This window comes from Papaver somniferum, chromosome 6, assembly GCF_003573695.1.
Source record: "Papaver somniferum cultivar HN1 chromosome 6, ASM357369v1, whole genome shotgun sequence".
In the NCBI taxonomy this organism is placed as follows: Eukaryota; Viridiplantae; Streptophyta; class Magnoliopsida; order Ranunculales; family Papaveraceae; genus Papaver; species Papaver somniferum.
In genome coordinates, this window is record NC_039363.1 from 98,243,253 (window position 1) to 98,257,888 (window position 14,636).

The 14,636-nt window shown below is 36.1% G+C and overlaps 4 protein-coding genes across 4 annotated transcripts; 1 reads left to right on the forward strand and 3 right to left on the reverse strand.

Annotated features, from left to right (window-relative positions):
• Nucleotides 1–21: 21 nt before the first annotated feature.
• Nucleotides 22–2,928, reverse strand: LOC113291181 (probable serine/threonine-protein kinase SIS8). The gene is made up of 11 exons (XM_026540744.1): nt 2,705–2,928; nt 1,690–2,492; nt 1,535–1,575; nt 1,380–1,448; nt 1,192–1,292; nt 980–1,058; nt 775–873; nt 629–697; nt 482–531; nt 210–386; nt 22–106 (listed from the first exon to the last, which is right to left on the reverse strand). Exons 1-11 carry the CDS (start codon nt 2,926–2,928, stop codon nt 22–24), a joined length of 1,797 nt encoding a protein of 598 aa, XP_026396529.1.
• Nucleotides 2,929–6,958: 4,030 nt separating this feature from the next.
• LOC113286181 lies at nt 6,959–7,468 on the reverse strand. Its single transcript, XM_026534868.1, has 2 exons — nt 7,418–7,468; nt 6,959–7,316 (listed from the first exon to the last, which is right to left on the reverse strand). Exon 2 carries the CDS (start codon nt 7,278–7,280, stop codon nt 6,960–6,962), a length of 321 nt encoding a protein of 106 aa, XP_026390653.1. The 5' UTR covers nt 7,281–7,316; nt 7,418–7,468; the 3' UTR covers nt 6,959.
• A 1,498-nt stretch (nt 7,469–8,966) lies between these two features.
• LOC113291182 (YTH domain-containing protein 1-like) lies at nt 8,967–9,882 on the reverse strand. The gene is made up of 4 exons (XM_026540745.1): nt 9,868–9,882; nt 9,679–9,771; nt 9,344–9,580; nt 8,967–9,251 (listed from the first exon to the last, which is right to left on the reverse strand). Exons 1-4 carry the CDS (start codon nt 9,880–9,882, stop codon nt 8,967–8,969), a joined length of 630 nt encoding a protein of 209 aa, XP_026396530.1.
• A 3,668-nt stretch (nt 9,883–13,550) lies between these two features.
• On the forward strand, nt 13,551–14,494 carry LOC113291183. The gene is made up of 2 exons (XM_026540746.1): nt 13,551–13,579; nt 13,708–14,494. Exons 1-2 carry the CDS (start codon nt 13,551–13,553, stop codon nt 14,492–14,494), a joined length of 816 nt encoding a protein of 271 aa, XP_026396531.1.
• Nucleotides 14,495–14,636: the final 142 nt, after the last annotated feature.

The window sequence follows — 14,636 nt, forward strand, 5'->3', positions numbered from 1 at the left end:
TGTTGCGAACCCTGAACTTGCTTACGGCATTTGAACAGAATAATGTACTTGCAGATCTTTCAGCTGTCCTAGTAGGCTTTGGAACGTTGGGCGACACTTCGGCTCACTTTGTCAGATTGAAATATGGGAAATTAGACAAGGATAAAATAATAAACATGAAGAATGTTATACTCAGATTTGAAACAAATGTAGTTGCAGACAATAAGCACCTGTGCCAGCAGCTCTCGATTAAAGATGCCCATTGTGGTTCTGTATCTTTCGGTATATCAAGTCGTTGGTCCATGAACCCTACTGCTCCAATCACCTGAAATGAGTTGAGGGTACCCCATGGGATCCTTTGTGTTGAAAGCTCCCACAATATTACCCCAAAGCTGTATACATCAGACCTGCAGTTCCCCCCATAAAACAATGTTAAGCTCAAGAGATTTTATATCAGAAGTCAAAATAATCCGCAAAGCACCTGGAATTATTTTAAACTTACTTCTCATCCGAAGGATCGCTACGCATAACCTCTGGAGCCATCCATTGTGGCTGCAGTGGAAGGATAAGAGAGAGGAAAGATGAGCATATATGTAACTTGGTAAGAATGTTCAGATAATCAAAAACAGCAAACAAAGTGTAAACATACCGTTCCTCTACCAGACTTCCCGGTGAGATACGTTGCGTTTTTGAGCCTTGAAATGCCAAAATCACCAACCTAATGAAATGGAAATTTAAACACATGAAACAAGGTAACCATAACTTCACAAAGTTGTGAATATATACGGAATGTACCTTCACAGTCCAATTCTTGTCAACTAACAGATTTGAGGACTTCAAATCACAATGAACAACCGGAGGATTGCGACTATGAAGATAGGTCATACCTCGTGCCTACAGAGGCGCGAATGATAAATATGTATTAGAGTTAAAGGGATGCAAGAGAGTATATGAAAATGATGCTTCAACAAACTTTGGATCGTATTCAGGGAAGACGTACGATGTCTAAAGCCATGAGAACACGCCGTCTCTTATCGAGTTTACAACTGCCTCGTTGAAGCAACTGAAATAGACTTCCACTGCATAACAAAGATTCTAGACCTGGTTATGAAAACTCAGAACAAGAACTCAACAAAAAAACATCTTTGAACTAGATTTACTCGGCAATAGACTATGAAGTTTCACAATGACGAGATAAAGTAGAGAATTAACCGTGGGAGGAACTCTGTGACAATGCATAAGTTCTCAGGGGAAGTTACTGCCCCCATAAAGAGTAGTACATTTGGATGACGGAGTTTCTTCATAAGCAACACCTGCGCAAAAATATGTTTTACAATTAGACCAATGCATAATATATATAGTGCATATGAGCAAAAATTTAGCTTGAGTTGAAGAACTACCTCTTGCCTGAAAGTTTGTAGCAGGTCCTCAGAGTACTCGAATTTATAATATACTTTCAGAGCAACGTCCTGCAGGAAAAAAATAGTTTAGGCATAAAAATGCCTCCTAGTTTTATTTATTTTTTTGACAAAAATCAGCTAGTAAATTAACCTACCGAACCACACCACATTCCATGATATACAGTTCCGCATGCACCTGAGAGCATCAACCAACAATTTCAGATCAGAAAATGGCATATTAAAAAGGCAAACATATTCCATAATCAACATTGAGAGGAAAACAAGCAATACTTAAAGATCCTACTAGTACCTCGTCCTATTTCTTCTCCGACCGTCAACTCTTCCCACATGATCTCATAATCTGATGAATCTGTTCCTGTATCAAAACTACTAAGACTAGTACTACCAATACTGCTAACACTACTTACATCGGACTTGCCAGAAGATGAGTAAAAACCAAAGGAATCAGAACTCTTTGACAGATCAAAGTCATTTTCTTGTTCACTTCTTATCCAGGCAAAGATGTCATGTGTAGTCCTTGCTACCAACCCATCATGTTCACTTCCTTTCCATGGACATGGCATGTTTTTCTTGCTAGTGCAAGCCTCTTCCGTAGAAGTATGACTCTTATGAATTCCAATCTTGCCTTCACCCTCGCCACTTGCTAAGAATTTTTTCAAAGAGACAGTTTCCAAAGGTGCACCAGATGGAGATGGGGGTACGTCCCCTCTAAGCGTGCAAGCTCCACTTGGAGTAACTACAACTTGCGAAGGCTGTTCACGACTTGTCAGCTGACAAAAGCTAGAATTGACTTCCGCAAGTGAAGCTGGTGGTATTTGGAGAAACTTCTCTGAATCAACAGATACGCAGATAATCCCAGCAATACTACCATTATCATCATAGAGGGGACTATTGGTAATAAGGACTAAAATTCGTTCCCCTTGTTTATTCTTAACTGGGAATGTCCCATTCCAGCTGCCACCCGAGGCATTCTTGCGCAATATATGCATCGCGTCTTCTCTGGCTTCTTTGCTTCCAAATAAGAGGTCAAGGATATTCCGACCAAGCGCTTCTGAAGCAGAATAACCGTAAAGGTTCTCAGCTGATGGATTCCTGTATAAATACACGCAGAAGCATAATCAAATCTACACGTAGAAAGAACGGGCACGCACACGCACATAAAAATATTGATAATGAATCAGTAAGAATGAAATGTTAAAACATGAATTTTTCTGACCGTCAAACCGCAACAGAGAAATCTACTTATCTGACTAGTTTCAATCCATTAGAAGCATAAAAGAGTTTCATAGAGATGGAACACTCACCAGTAAGTTATCAAACCAATGGCATCAAGCACATAAATAGCTTGACCCATAGACTGGAGTATATTTAGATATTTTTTATCACTAGAATTCATAGTCAACTGGGAGAACTCTTGTTTGAGGTTTCTTCCATCATGCACAGCTTCAATTTCTTGTATCCTATTTGACTGCAACATCTGATCCTCTCCCGGTACCAGTACTGTTCGTGATGGTGATGGCGTTTCCATTGAGCTTACAAAGAAAGGGTGGTCAATATATCAGAGAAATAATAAAACTAAGTTCTCCAATCTCTTTTGGTTTCATTTTTTGCTTTTGCCGGTTTTTATAGTTTGCCTCTCGTGAAGCAACTCGAGTAATAGTTCGGTTGGAATTGGACACTATTACTGTATCACATGTATTGTTCTGCCCAACACAAACCGACTGAACCGATCGATGGTAAACACTAAAATCCTCGTACAGTGCGGAGAAGAGACTTGTAGTTGTAAGTGTAACTGACAAATGAAGCGGGCAGATGCCAAGTTAAATGTGCAATGTGGGGTTGGCTCTTCGATAATCTGAACAGTTAAAAGATCTCTATTTCTGTGCCCCCTCCTCATAGGTGGGTTCATCATGTGCCATGCGAATTGTGAAGCACTTTTGTCCTAACTAAAATTACTACCTGCTCTTTGGTTACCGGGTCGTTTTTGTTTTTTTTAAGGCCACATTTATTAAGTAAAACAATTGAACCCATAGGGAGACTGTTCACCGATTGTCTAACCCATGTCATCATTGTTCAAAAATTTGAATAACAAAAATTCAGTTTTCATATTACCAGAAAGAAAAAAAAATTGTCATTAAAAAACCAAATACCTTTCTTAATGACAAATGGTTAAAAGTTCACATCATTTATTTAATGGTAAAAATAAATCAAGAGAAACAAAAAATTACTAATTAGAGGTTTAAAACGCATTGGAAGGCACATGAAGAAACGCTCATGGTTAGGGCTGCACAAAACCGAACCACAACCGAAAACGAAACCGAAGATTTTAAGCCGAACCGAACCGAAACCATATTGCTATGGTTTATTAATGGTTGTCAGTTTCAGATAACCAAAATTATTGGTTTCGGTTTAGGTTTTATCTCAAAACCGAACCAAAAACCAATTGGTTAACCGATCAATAGTGACCATAGCAGAATGAATCTTTTCACACTGATGAATTGTAGTTAATGAATGGTTAGGATTCGTAGGAGGATTATTCGAGTTAAAGCCTTTTGCTGTCATTTTAGTTGCTCGTCATTTATGCTTCTGATATGTTGCCAGTAAACTTTTCTGCCGCTTGTAGTATTGGGTGTACTGTTTGTGTAAACTATAAAGCACTGGCACATTATTGTTTATAAATCATTCGGTTAACCAAAAACCGTATGGTTTTTGATAAAACCGAGTAGAAACCGAAATCAATGAAACCGAATATGCTATATGGTTTCATTGGAAAACCGAATACTTTCGGTTTCGGTTTAGGTTATGCCTTGTGTCATGTTGTTGTTGTGCTAGAAATGAAGAGGTGATGCGTTGTATTGTGCTTTTTTAGTTAAAATCCAGGAACAATACGACAAATAGGTGCAACAGACAATCATAGTGTCGTGCCGAGACACATATATTATGTTTTCTAAATAAATTATTTTTCATATATATATATATATATAGGATTAAAACTGGAATCAATTATATTCATGGGAGTTTATAACCAAGTAGTCCCTAGAACTATCAAAGAAACAAGAAGACTCGCCATTCAATAATCGGAAGCTGATCCTTTCAAAAAATTTATTAGCAAGAGAAAGATTAACATACTTAGAATATCATGTTAACAAATTCTCTTGGAATAGCCAGAGAGAAGGTATTAAGAATACTTAGGGAAGGTCGGAGACAACCTATACCATGATGATTGGTTAAACCAACATCATGCAATCTTCTCTTACTCATTTTCCACATATTGTATCTGATGACACTCCTATAAGACTTGATATGAATTCTAATTAGGTTGTTGATCAAGATTTCCCTTTCAAATTTTATGATATTTGGTTGAAGGAGAAATCATGTACACAGTCACTATGTTAGGTGCAACAGAAGTATTAATAAATAATTTGATAATTTCAGGAGAAAGTCTCACAATATGGAGGGAAAATGTTTTTGGAGTACCAAATAAACAAATCTCAATTTTTTGAAAAAATTAGAGAAGCTTAATGTCGTAAGTCCTTATCATAATAAACAAATTCAAATTAATTGTAAAATGCATGAACCAGAAATGCGTGCGATACTCATGAAATTATAGCTAAGCGATTTATTGGTCGTTTTTGTTTTTTTAAAGGGAACATTTATTAAGTAAACCAATATCTTTTCCAAAATTATTTAAGGCTGGCCTTATTTTGGAATTGAACCCATAGGGAGACTGTTCACCGATTGTCTAACACATGTCATCATTGTAAAAAAATCTGAATAACAAAAATTCAATTTTCATATTACCAGAAAGAAAAAAAAATTGTCATTAAAAAATCAAATACCTTTCTTAATGACAATTAACTAGATGCGTTGTGTGAAGAAAATATCCCAACATTCTTGAGCTAAAAATGACCTTAAAAAATAGAACATATCTTTTCTCTCTCTCCTCTTTCGTTCCTCTAAATTCCTTAAGAAAAATCTTTGATGTTTTCCTTCTGACCTAATAAGAGCAGTGATTACTTGCTTTTGATTATTTTTATATAGTTAATCTGGAATTTTAGAAGTTATTTTGCTACTAAAGTGATTATAATAAATTTCTTTGCTATTAAAGCGATTTTCTTTTCACTATTAGAGTCATTTTGTTTTCGTTATTAGGGTGATTCTATCTACACTTTCATAGTGTTTCTTTCTTTAGATTTGTTCGTGATTCGTTATCTTGGATACAAGGTCAAATAGGGGCTCTTATGCGAAAGACTGATTGCCATCCTAAGTCGAAATGATGATATAAAAGTCAAAGTATATGGGGTATTTGATTCGTTCAAAGGTTGTTGGCCAAGTCAATTGGCAGCCCAAGCCTGCGACCAAGTTCAACAATTGCACTAGTTTTCTGAATTGTGTATTTGAATACCTAACACTATGGGAAAAACATTGATCAACTACACCAAAAAACAATTGTCATACGGTATACGACGACGGATATCTATGGGTTGCACGGGGTGGGTGGGGGTGGGGGGGTGGGGTGGGGGGGTTGTAGAAAGTCTTCAATTCTTTGCAACTCATAAATACTAGTTCTAAACACGGTTGTCGTTCCATTGTATACCACACTTTTTTTCAGTTTTGAAAGTGAATCCAAATTACTGGGAAATGTCTCACACAACTCTTCAAGTAGTTGTCATCATTAGTTTCACAACTGAGTTATATGTCTTAGAAATTTCTAACGCAACTCCACTAACAGTTGTGTATACACTCTTCTCCCAACCCTTATTTTAGTTGTATGATATACTCAACTCTTGTTTCACAATCAAAGGTATGTGTAGCAGAAACTTGCATCACAACTTTTGCTAGTGTAGTATAACCTATTTTCACAATTATAATATTAGTTTTAATTATTTATTTCACAACAAAAGCCTTTGTAACAGAAATAAGTATCACAACCTTTGTTAGTATGGTATAACCTCTTTGTACAATTATTATATTAGTTGTAATTATTTATTTCATAACAAAAGCCTGTGTAGCAGAAACAGGTATCACAACAATGTTTTGTGTAGTATAATTTTAATTTCACTACTCCATTATTATGTAGCAGAAGTATGTGTCACAAGCATTTCTTACGTAGTATCACTTTATTGTCACAATCCCTAGTTTGGTTATAATAAGTTGTTTCACAATTCTTGTTTGTGTAGTATAACTGTATTTTCACAACTCCTATTTTGATTGTAATCAATTGTTTGACAACCTATGCTCTGTATAATAATACCCTTTTTTTCCAGTATAGGTATATCCATTTACAACCTCTTTTAGGTGTTGTGATTCATTTACATTTTATATAAAATATATATATCTATATATATAATTTGGTTTTCAATTTCACTAAAAATGTACCACCACCATTCATTCAAATATGAAGCACTTAAACCTGCAAGATCATTCACACCATTGCATGATTCCTGAAACATTGTTTCCACATAAAACATACACACACACACATTGTTTCACTGATAAGAGCAACAAAAAAGAACCAAATTATTTTTTCAACAAGCACTCCCCAAACAGAATAACAAGTCAGATGGCAGGAAATATCAGATCCTTGGCCCATGTGGTATAAGTTCCTACATCTTCTATTACACGCTTCAACTCACCGGATTGCTTGTGGAGAATGGCGTCATCAACATGAGACGTAATCACAGTTACTTTGTATGCTGCAAAACCTATTGGCAATCCATGGCACTCCTTCTTTGGATATGTTTCAGCAATAATCGCGTCAGCAACAACCTCGTTCTCATTGTACCAACTGAGTAACCTGCAAGCTTTATCCTTGCCTAACACTTCCTCCACCCTTGGTCTGCTGATTGGACTGTCATTTTCACGGTGGGGAACAGTCATGCTAGTGCTAGCAATAACATTGCTAGCATTTCCAGACTACAAGATAAATACAACAACAACATAAGAAATTGGCATAATGCAAAGAAATAAATTTGAACTGGCGATGTGAAAGCGTACAAACATATAAACACACTGACCTTTAGACTGACGCTTTGCAAGTGTGAGACACCACGGCAGACACAACTCGACGTCTTTTACTATACCAACACCAAACCGGCAGTATGAGAGGAAAGTTTCAATTCACCAACTAAAAAAAAACTAAATGAATGAGTACGTTCTCACCTATAACTGTGCAAGTCTCTCGTTCACTTCCTTCATACTGTCCCGACACTATTTGATGATATTCTTATAACGGTTCTTGACAACCATATTTGTCTTTGTCGCTCCATACCCAATTCCTCTCAGTTTCGCTGGTTTGTCATCACCAAGATCTTTGGAAAGAAGATCATCTGTCACAGATGATCCAACATCAACACCATGCTCTTCTGCTCTTTGAATCTTTTCCTGTATTTGTGTATATGTAACCCGACTAGTCACATTTTTGCATCATTCAAACACATATAAACCAGAGAAAGAAACAAAGAAAGAAGATAAAGAAGAGTTGAGTTCTCACCAAAGCCTCCACAACACCAGGATTAGGTTCCTTTCCTTCCTTCTGTTTGTGACCCGTTTTCCAAATTTCGACTCTATCAATCTATTCTTGTGTTTTCCGTTCCTTTTGCTGTAAACAATATGTTAATCCAGCTAGTTAACATATGAACAATTTGAATAAAGTGAACATGTAATGAACATATGAATAAAAATACAGAACATACCATTTTATCCTCGAGTCTCGCATAACCTAGTCTACTGATAGTGAGCGGAGTGGTGTGTTTCTGTCTAATTTGTTGCATCCGCAATCTTTTTGTCTGATAAAGTACGGAACGTCGTTAAATAACAAGACATCACCAAGAACAGTAAACGTGCGGGCTTAACGCCAAAAAAATTAATTATTTTGATATAAACACTTACTCTGAATTCCTCCGAGCAAACATGTTTTACGAACTCTTCCCACTCATTGACAGTGTGATTATCTGGTTTCAGTGCTGCCAGCCTCTTCTCTATTTTTTCTTCCGCTAGCTCATCTAAGGCGAGTATCTTATCGGCTTTCCTTGACCTAGCCTCTTTAAGATAACATCCCATCTTCCCAAGATAGTAGTCTTTGTAAACTCATCGATAACAAACCTTTGTTGCAAATACAAGCAAAAGAGTTAAAAGAGTTATAGAGAGAATGTATAAATCTTCTTGATACATTATAAAAGTAAAAGAGTTTAAAATTTGAAGATTTAAGAAATTACCATGACAATCACCCATATGTTATCTTTGGCTTAGGGACAAGTCTCAAATCATTGTGTTCTAATGGGATGTTTCTCCTAACTAAAACTCTCATCACACTTGCAAGCTACACCGAAGGATCACCAATGGGCTGATCCTTATTGTTAAAGCTAACAACTTCCTTGCTATTCTTATCAGTTGTTAGACCTAGTGCACGCATCCTTGTTGGGCCACGTGGAACGTACTTTCTTTGGGTTTTGCCTGCAAAACCCAAGTGTTTTTGCAGTTATTAAGCAAAAGAGTTAAGGATGGAAAAACTAAATAAAGATACAAATGAAAATCTTGGACAGACAGTCATACCTCAGCTTCTGTTTAATTTTCATTTCCCACGTCATGGTCCTCGCCATCGTTCTCATTTTCCTTGTCTTTATTTTCCACCTCTTCATTTTCCTTGTCTTCATTTTCCACCTCTTCCTTTTCCTTCTCTTTTTGTTCATCATCTTCATCTTCTTCGTCGTCTTGAAGATCTGAGAAAGTATCATTCAAGTTCCTGACTTGCATATTCGGATATGACTCTGTGTACAATTTCCGCTTTGCACTTTTCTGCTTGTTAACAACTTTACTAGAGGGTGCAGCTTGAGATGCTCCTGATGTGGACTGTAATAGTTGAGATTGTTCTGGTTCAAATGAGCTTTTCTTTTTCCTAAGTTATGATCGTGTTGGATTGTCTTTTCAACGGCTGGTTCAACTGCACTTTTAGTTTTCATAGGCGATGATCGTGTTGGAGTAGTCTTTTCAGTATCATATGGTTCCTCTGAACTGTTCTGAGTAGTCTTTTCAGCATTACGAGGTTCCTCTGGAGTGTTCTTAAACCCAAGGGATGATCGTCTTGGACTCTTTACGCTATCAGGATGCTCTGAACTCTTCTTCTTCTTCTTAGGAGTTTGTTTGGCAAGAGACTTTTTACTCTTGTCTTTTAAAATGATCTGCAAAATAAACTAAACTAGGTTAATCAAAAGGATATGGTAAATAAAATAATTCATACAAGTAAAAAGAAACTGAATAATACGAGATTCGTTACTACCTTGAAAGGAGACAAACAGACGCTTTTGGCTTGATTTTTTACTACCTTTTTGGGAGTTGGGACCGACTTGTTGCTCTTTGCTTCATTGATAACCTATAACATAAAGTAAAGTAAGTTAATCAAAAGGAAAGAAAGAACATCATTTACACTAAATACATAAACTGAACCATAAGATATATAAGTCTTTACCTTTTTGTTTACCATTGCAGACAAATTGGTTTTCACCTCCTTCCACACGTACGTAGCTACTATAAAAACAGAACCAATAAGTCAAAACTACAAACATTCCACCATACCTCATCAGATAATAAATCACCACAACAAATTAGAAGGATTTATAAATGAGCCGGTGCACTCACTATCTTATGAGTAAGTCCATTACTTAAGAACAAATTAAGCAATTGCTTTGCTCATAAGATAGAGAGTGCTCTAGTTCTCATCAAACCTTGCAAAAAGATATAAGACTTTAGCAAAATCAATCCACATATTGTATCAACCTAGCATGTTATTAAGTAACCATCAACCTAAAATAGCTATTATGTTACAAACAATATTGACAATATTCTACAACTTAGAAATAGAAAGCAACCACCAAGCAACCGACACCTGTTGACTGGAATACGGAAGCCCTGCGCAATTCTCAGTTGAGAATGAGCCAGGAGTTCAGTACTCCCCCCCAGCAGGTCTTACAGATTCACTTGATAGTTATCATGTTAAGAATATTAACCCTAAAGCATTCCACGTATGAATCAAACTTAAAAAATCAAACTATCATGTTAAGAATATTAACCCTAAAGAAATCCATATATGAATCAAATTTAAAAAAACAAACTATCATGTTACAAATCAAACTTAAAATAACCACCAAGCAACTGATAACCGCTGGTTGGAATACCGAAACCCTGCGCAATTCTCAGTTGAGAATGAGCCAGGAGTTCGGTACTCCCACCAGCGACAATTACAAATTCACTTGATGGATAATCATATTTCAAAAATCAAATTCTAGAGAGCATAACATATTAAGAAAAACTGTATTACTTGTTATTGAAATCTTAACAAACATGGCTACATTTATATCCTTACAAGAACTGAAAAATAGGATCATATATAGCCTTATTGAAAGCCTAACATACATGGCTACATACATCTAACATGTTAAAAACAACCTATCATGTTAACGTGTCAATCCACATACCATTATGACAACAAATAAGGTTCAAACAAGAACCAAAAAACAAATAACTTAAGAGACAAACTAATCTCAGTATACTTGGTGGAATATTATTTAAACTACATCAACTTTACTTACATGGATACTAAATTTCTCATACATGTGCTAAAACTATCATGTTAAAAACAATTCATTCTTAAAATTGAAAGGAATAAACTCAATAAAGCATCATATAATTAATGACCACCAAGCAACTGACTACCGATGTTGGGATACCGAAGACCTGCGCAATTCTCAGTTGAGAATGAGCCAGGAGTTCGATACTCCAACCAACGACAATTAAAGATTCACTTGATGGTATCAAAAACAAGCATCATGTTAACAGGGTTAAGAAGAAAACCCAAATTTGGTAATTTATTCAAAAATGAAACTACTGCTTGTTAAGAATATTAACTTTAATTCAAACTCACATATTGCATGTCAAGAATCAGGTCAGAAAACATAAAAATCAGTAAACAAGATTGAAGAAGAAGCATGAATCGGTTCTGACTCGTCTGAGTCACATAATTTTAAGATGTTTTCAGGAATAAATCATAATGTCTCTGACGATTATACAACCAATTACAAAGGGTATTTGCTATAGCCAAACAAAATGAAAGAAATCATATGAATCGGTTCAGAATATAAACCCTAACTCGGTTCAGAAAATAAAACCCTAATCAGGAAATCACGAAGATAATGAAAAACAAATTCAAATCAGAGGTGAAGTTGGGTTTCTTGAGATATCGATCGGAGTTTGAGATGAAGTTGGGTTTTAGGGTTTGAGGTGAAGTTGGGTTTTAGGGTTTGAGATGAAGTTGCAGAGAAAATCTTCTCAGAGACAGAGAGAAAGAAACAAGAGAAACATAAAGAAACGAGAGATGAGAGGAAATTTTTGGTCAAAAGTCTTCTCATTAGGGGCTGTTTGGGTGGGAAACCAAATTTTGTTCAAAATTTAGAAGGATGTGCCTAAATTTAGGCGGGCTGCTTGGGTGAGAAATACACAATCCGCATGATATTTTTTGTAGCCGTTAGATTAAAATTTGGACAATCCCATTGGTTAAAAAAAAGTATACTGATTGAGAAGAAAAAACAAAATTTGGTAAACCAAACAAGGCTTCCCACCGTTAGATTATCTTGTGATTTGATTTCCTTAAATTTGGTTCGCTGGATTACAAACAATTACAATAAAACCATTATAGGCATAAATTCTAAATTCTAGTGGTTTCGGCTTCAAACCTGACCACGGACTATGAATCGTAAACGTATGAAATGGGTTCTGACTTTGAATTTAGTAGGAGTGGACTACTATGAGACTGAAACTTCGCAAGAACGATGGATCTTTAGCAGTTTCCGGGCAAGATTCCATGGGAATATTCTCAGAAACCCTAAGCACACACGAATTCGTCAACTTCGAGAAAGAAACTGGCTCCGAGATCGAAACCTGGCCAGGAGCGGACCGATAAGTCTGGAAATTCTTAAGAACGATAAATCTTTAGCAGTTTCCGGGCAAGATTCCATGGGAATATTCTCAAAAACCTTAAACACACACGAATTTGTCAACTTCGAGAAGTGAAAAAATTTAGCAGAAGTGAAAAAATTTAGCAGGACAAAAAAACCCCTACGACGACTATTTCTAAGAGTTGTGAAAGGGCCATGAGAAAAAATTAGTACATCACAACTTTCATTTCAATCTCTAACCGTCCATTTCAACCTTACATCAATCTCTAACCGTCCATTGTTTTTTTTTTTCTTTTTATCCTTTTCTTTCCTTAACCTCCTCCACCACTTCTTTTATTTTTCTTATCTTCTTTTATTCCTCCTTCATTTTTTTCCTCATCCTCCATCTCCCGAAACACCATCAATCAAACCACCATCACTCAACATCATCAACAGATCGAGCAAACATATTAAGTTTCTTAAGTTTATCATCAACATATCGATTTCTTCTCCATCAACAGATCGAGTTTCTTAAGCTCTGTTAACATCATCAACAAATCGAGATTTTCCATCGACAGATCGAGCTTCTTAAGCTCTGTTAATACCCTCGCGATCTGGTTCTCGGGTCTGTAACTGATTGCTTTAATATTTTTTTTAATTGGTTCATCTTAATTTGCATTAAATTTAGGATTAGATGATTAGGTTGCATTAAATTCGTTTTAAAAAAATTTCAATCATTGCATTTAATTCGTTTGATGATTTGGTAGCATTAAATTTTGATGATTGGATTGGATTAAATTTTTAGGGTTGCATTAAATTTTGATGATTGGCTTGGATTAAATTTATAGGGTTGCATTAAATTTCAATCATTTCAAACAGTTGCATTAAATTTTTTGGGCTGTTCGAATTTAATTCAGGTGTAGATGCATTCAATTCTGCAAATGGTTGAAATTAATTTTCATTGTTTGATTTTTGCAGATTGAGCTAACTGAATAGGGGATCAAGTGAAGTACAAATTTTGCTGAAAAGAAGTCTAGCTAACTGATGGTATGTATGCACTAGTTGGCATGGGTTGTTTTTTGATTTGTTCTGTATAGAGCTTTGAACCTTTAGCACTTTATATATGTTTTATCTTAATATGAGAATGTTTTTCATTGATAGTGGGAAGGAAACAGAGTTTCATATTAAACTGAACCAGGACTGACTCTTGACTTGTAAAATGATGAATAAAGATTGGGTTCGTTGGCCAAGGTAAATCCAAGGCATAATTAACCGTCTCTATAGGGTCATGGCTTGTAAATGCATATTTTTTTCATTTGATGTGTATATATGTCTCATAATGAGATAGTCTTAGTCTAACCATTGAATTGTTAATGCAGGGGGAAAGTTCCATACCAGGATGCAGTGAAGAAGTTCATAAAGTTGACTTGTGAGAAACTTGGAAATCCTTCTAAGTTTAGTTGTCCTTGTGTGGATTCTAAGAATCTTGCTGCGCCACTTCCTCCGAGTACAGTACATTTTCACTTGCTACAACGAGGTATGGATCCTACTTACACCGAGTGGGTTCTTCACAGTGAGAAGGCTAGCACTTTGAATGATGTTCATGAAGAGGGAGCAACAAGTCAACATACTTTCTATCAGATGTGTACAGATGCTAATGTTGATTTTGCCGAACCAGAACAAGGGGTTGCTGAACCTAGGCAGGACGATGAGTCGCAGAACCAAGACGAAGGATTGCTGAACCATATTAAAGAGCTATCTATTACTATTGAATTTTATAGGCACAAGACAGTAAATGATTTATCTCGAAGAGATTTTGATGAACTTCTCAAGACAATTAGTTCCGCACTTCCCTCAGGTCATTGTCTTCCTAAATCAACTTATGAAGTGAAGAAGTTGCTGAAAGCTTTCCAACTGACTTATGAGAAAATAAATGCATGTGAGAACGATTGTTGTTTGTTTAGAAAAGAGTTGAAAGATGCAGATGAACGTCCTAAATGTCACTATTCTAGGTGGAAGGAAGACATATCTAACATGGATGACGATGCTGACATGATAGACAAGCCCAAAAAGAAGATACCGGTGAAGATGCTTAGATACTTCCCCCTTGTGCCGAGATTAGAGAGATTGTTTAAATCAGCAGATCTAGCTCAACAGTTGATATGACACGCGACACATAATATGAAAGATGGGAAGATACGTCATCCAACGGATTTTTTGTCTTGGAAGCACATAGACACAAAGTTCCCCGAGTTTGCTTCAGAATCGCATAATTTGCGTCTTGGGCTTGTTGCTGATGGATCTAATC

Bases quoted from the DNA above. Each gene is read 5' to 3' on its own strand.
- LOC113291181 (XM_026540744.1), bottom strand. From the start codon at position 2,928: ATGGAAACGCCATCACCATCACGAACAGTACTGGTACCGGGAGAGGAT. The intron at 2,493-2,704 runs GTGAGTGTTCCA...GTATTTATACAG, and splicing joins ATTGGTTTGATAACTTACTG to GAATCCATCAGCTGAGAACC. The intron at 107-209 runs GTGCTTATTGTC...AATCTGACAAAG, and splicing joins ATCGAGAGCTGCTGGCACAG to TGAGCCGAAGTGTCGCCCAA.
- LOC113286181 (XM_026534868.1), bottom strand. From the start codon at position 7,280: ATGACTGTTCCCCACCGTGAAAATGACAGTCCAATCAGCAGACCAAGG.
- LOC113291182 (XM_026540745.1), bottom strand. The intron at 9,581-9,678 runs GTAGTAACGAAT...TTTATTTTGCAG, and splicing joins TCTGTTTGTCTCCTTTCAAG to ATCATTTTAAAAGACAAGAG. The intron at 9,252-9,343 runs GTTGAACCAGCC...CAACTATTACAG, and splicing joins CTATGAAAACTAAAAGTGCA to TCCACATCAGGAGCATCTCA.
- LOC113291183 (XM_026540746.1), top strand. From the start codon at position 13,551: ATGAATAAAGATTGGGTTCGTTGGCCAAG. The intron at 13,580-13,707 runs GTAAATCCAAGG...TTGTTAATGCAG, and splicing joins GATTGGGTTCGTTGGCCAAG to GGGGAAAGTTCCATACCAGG.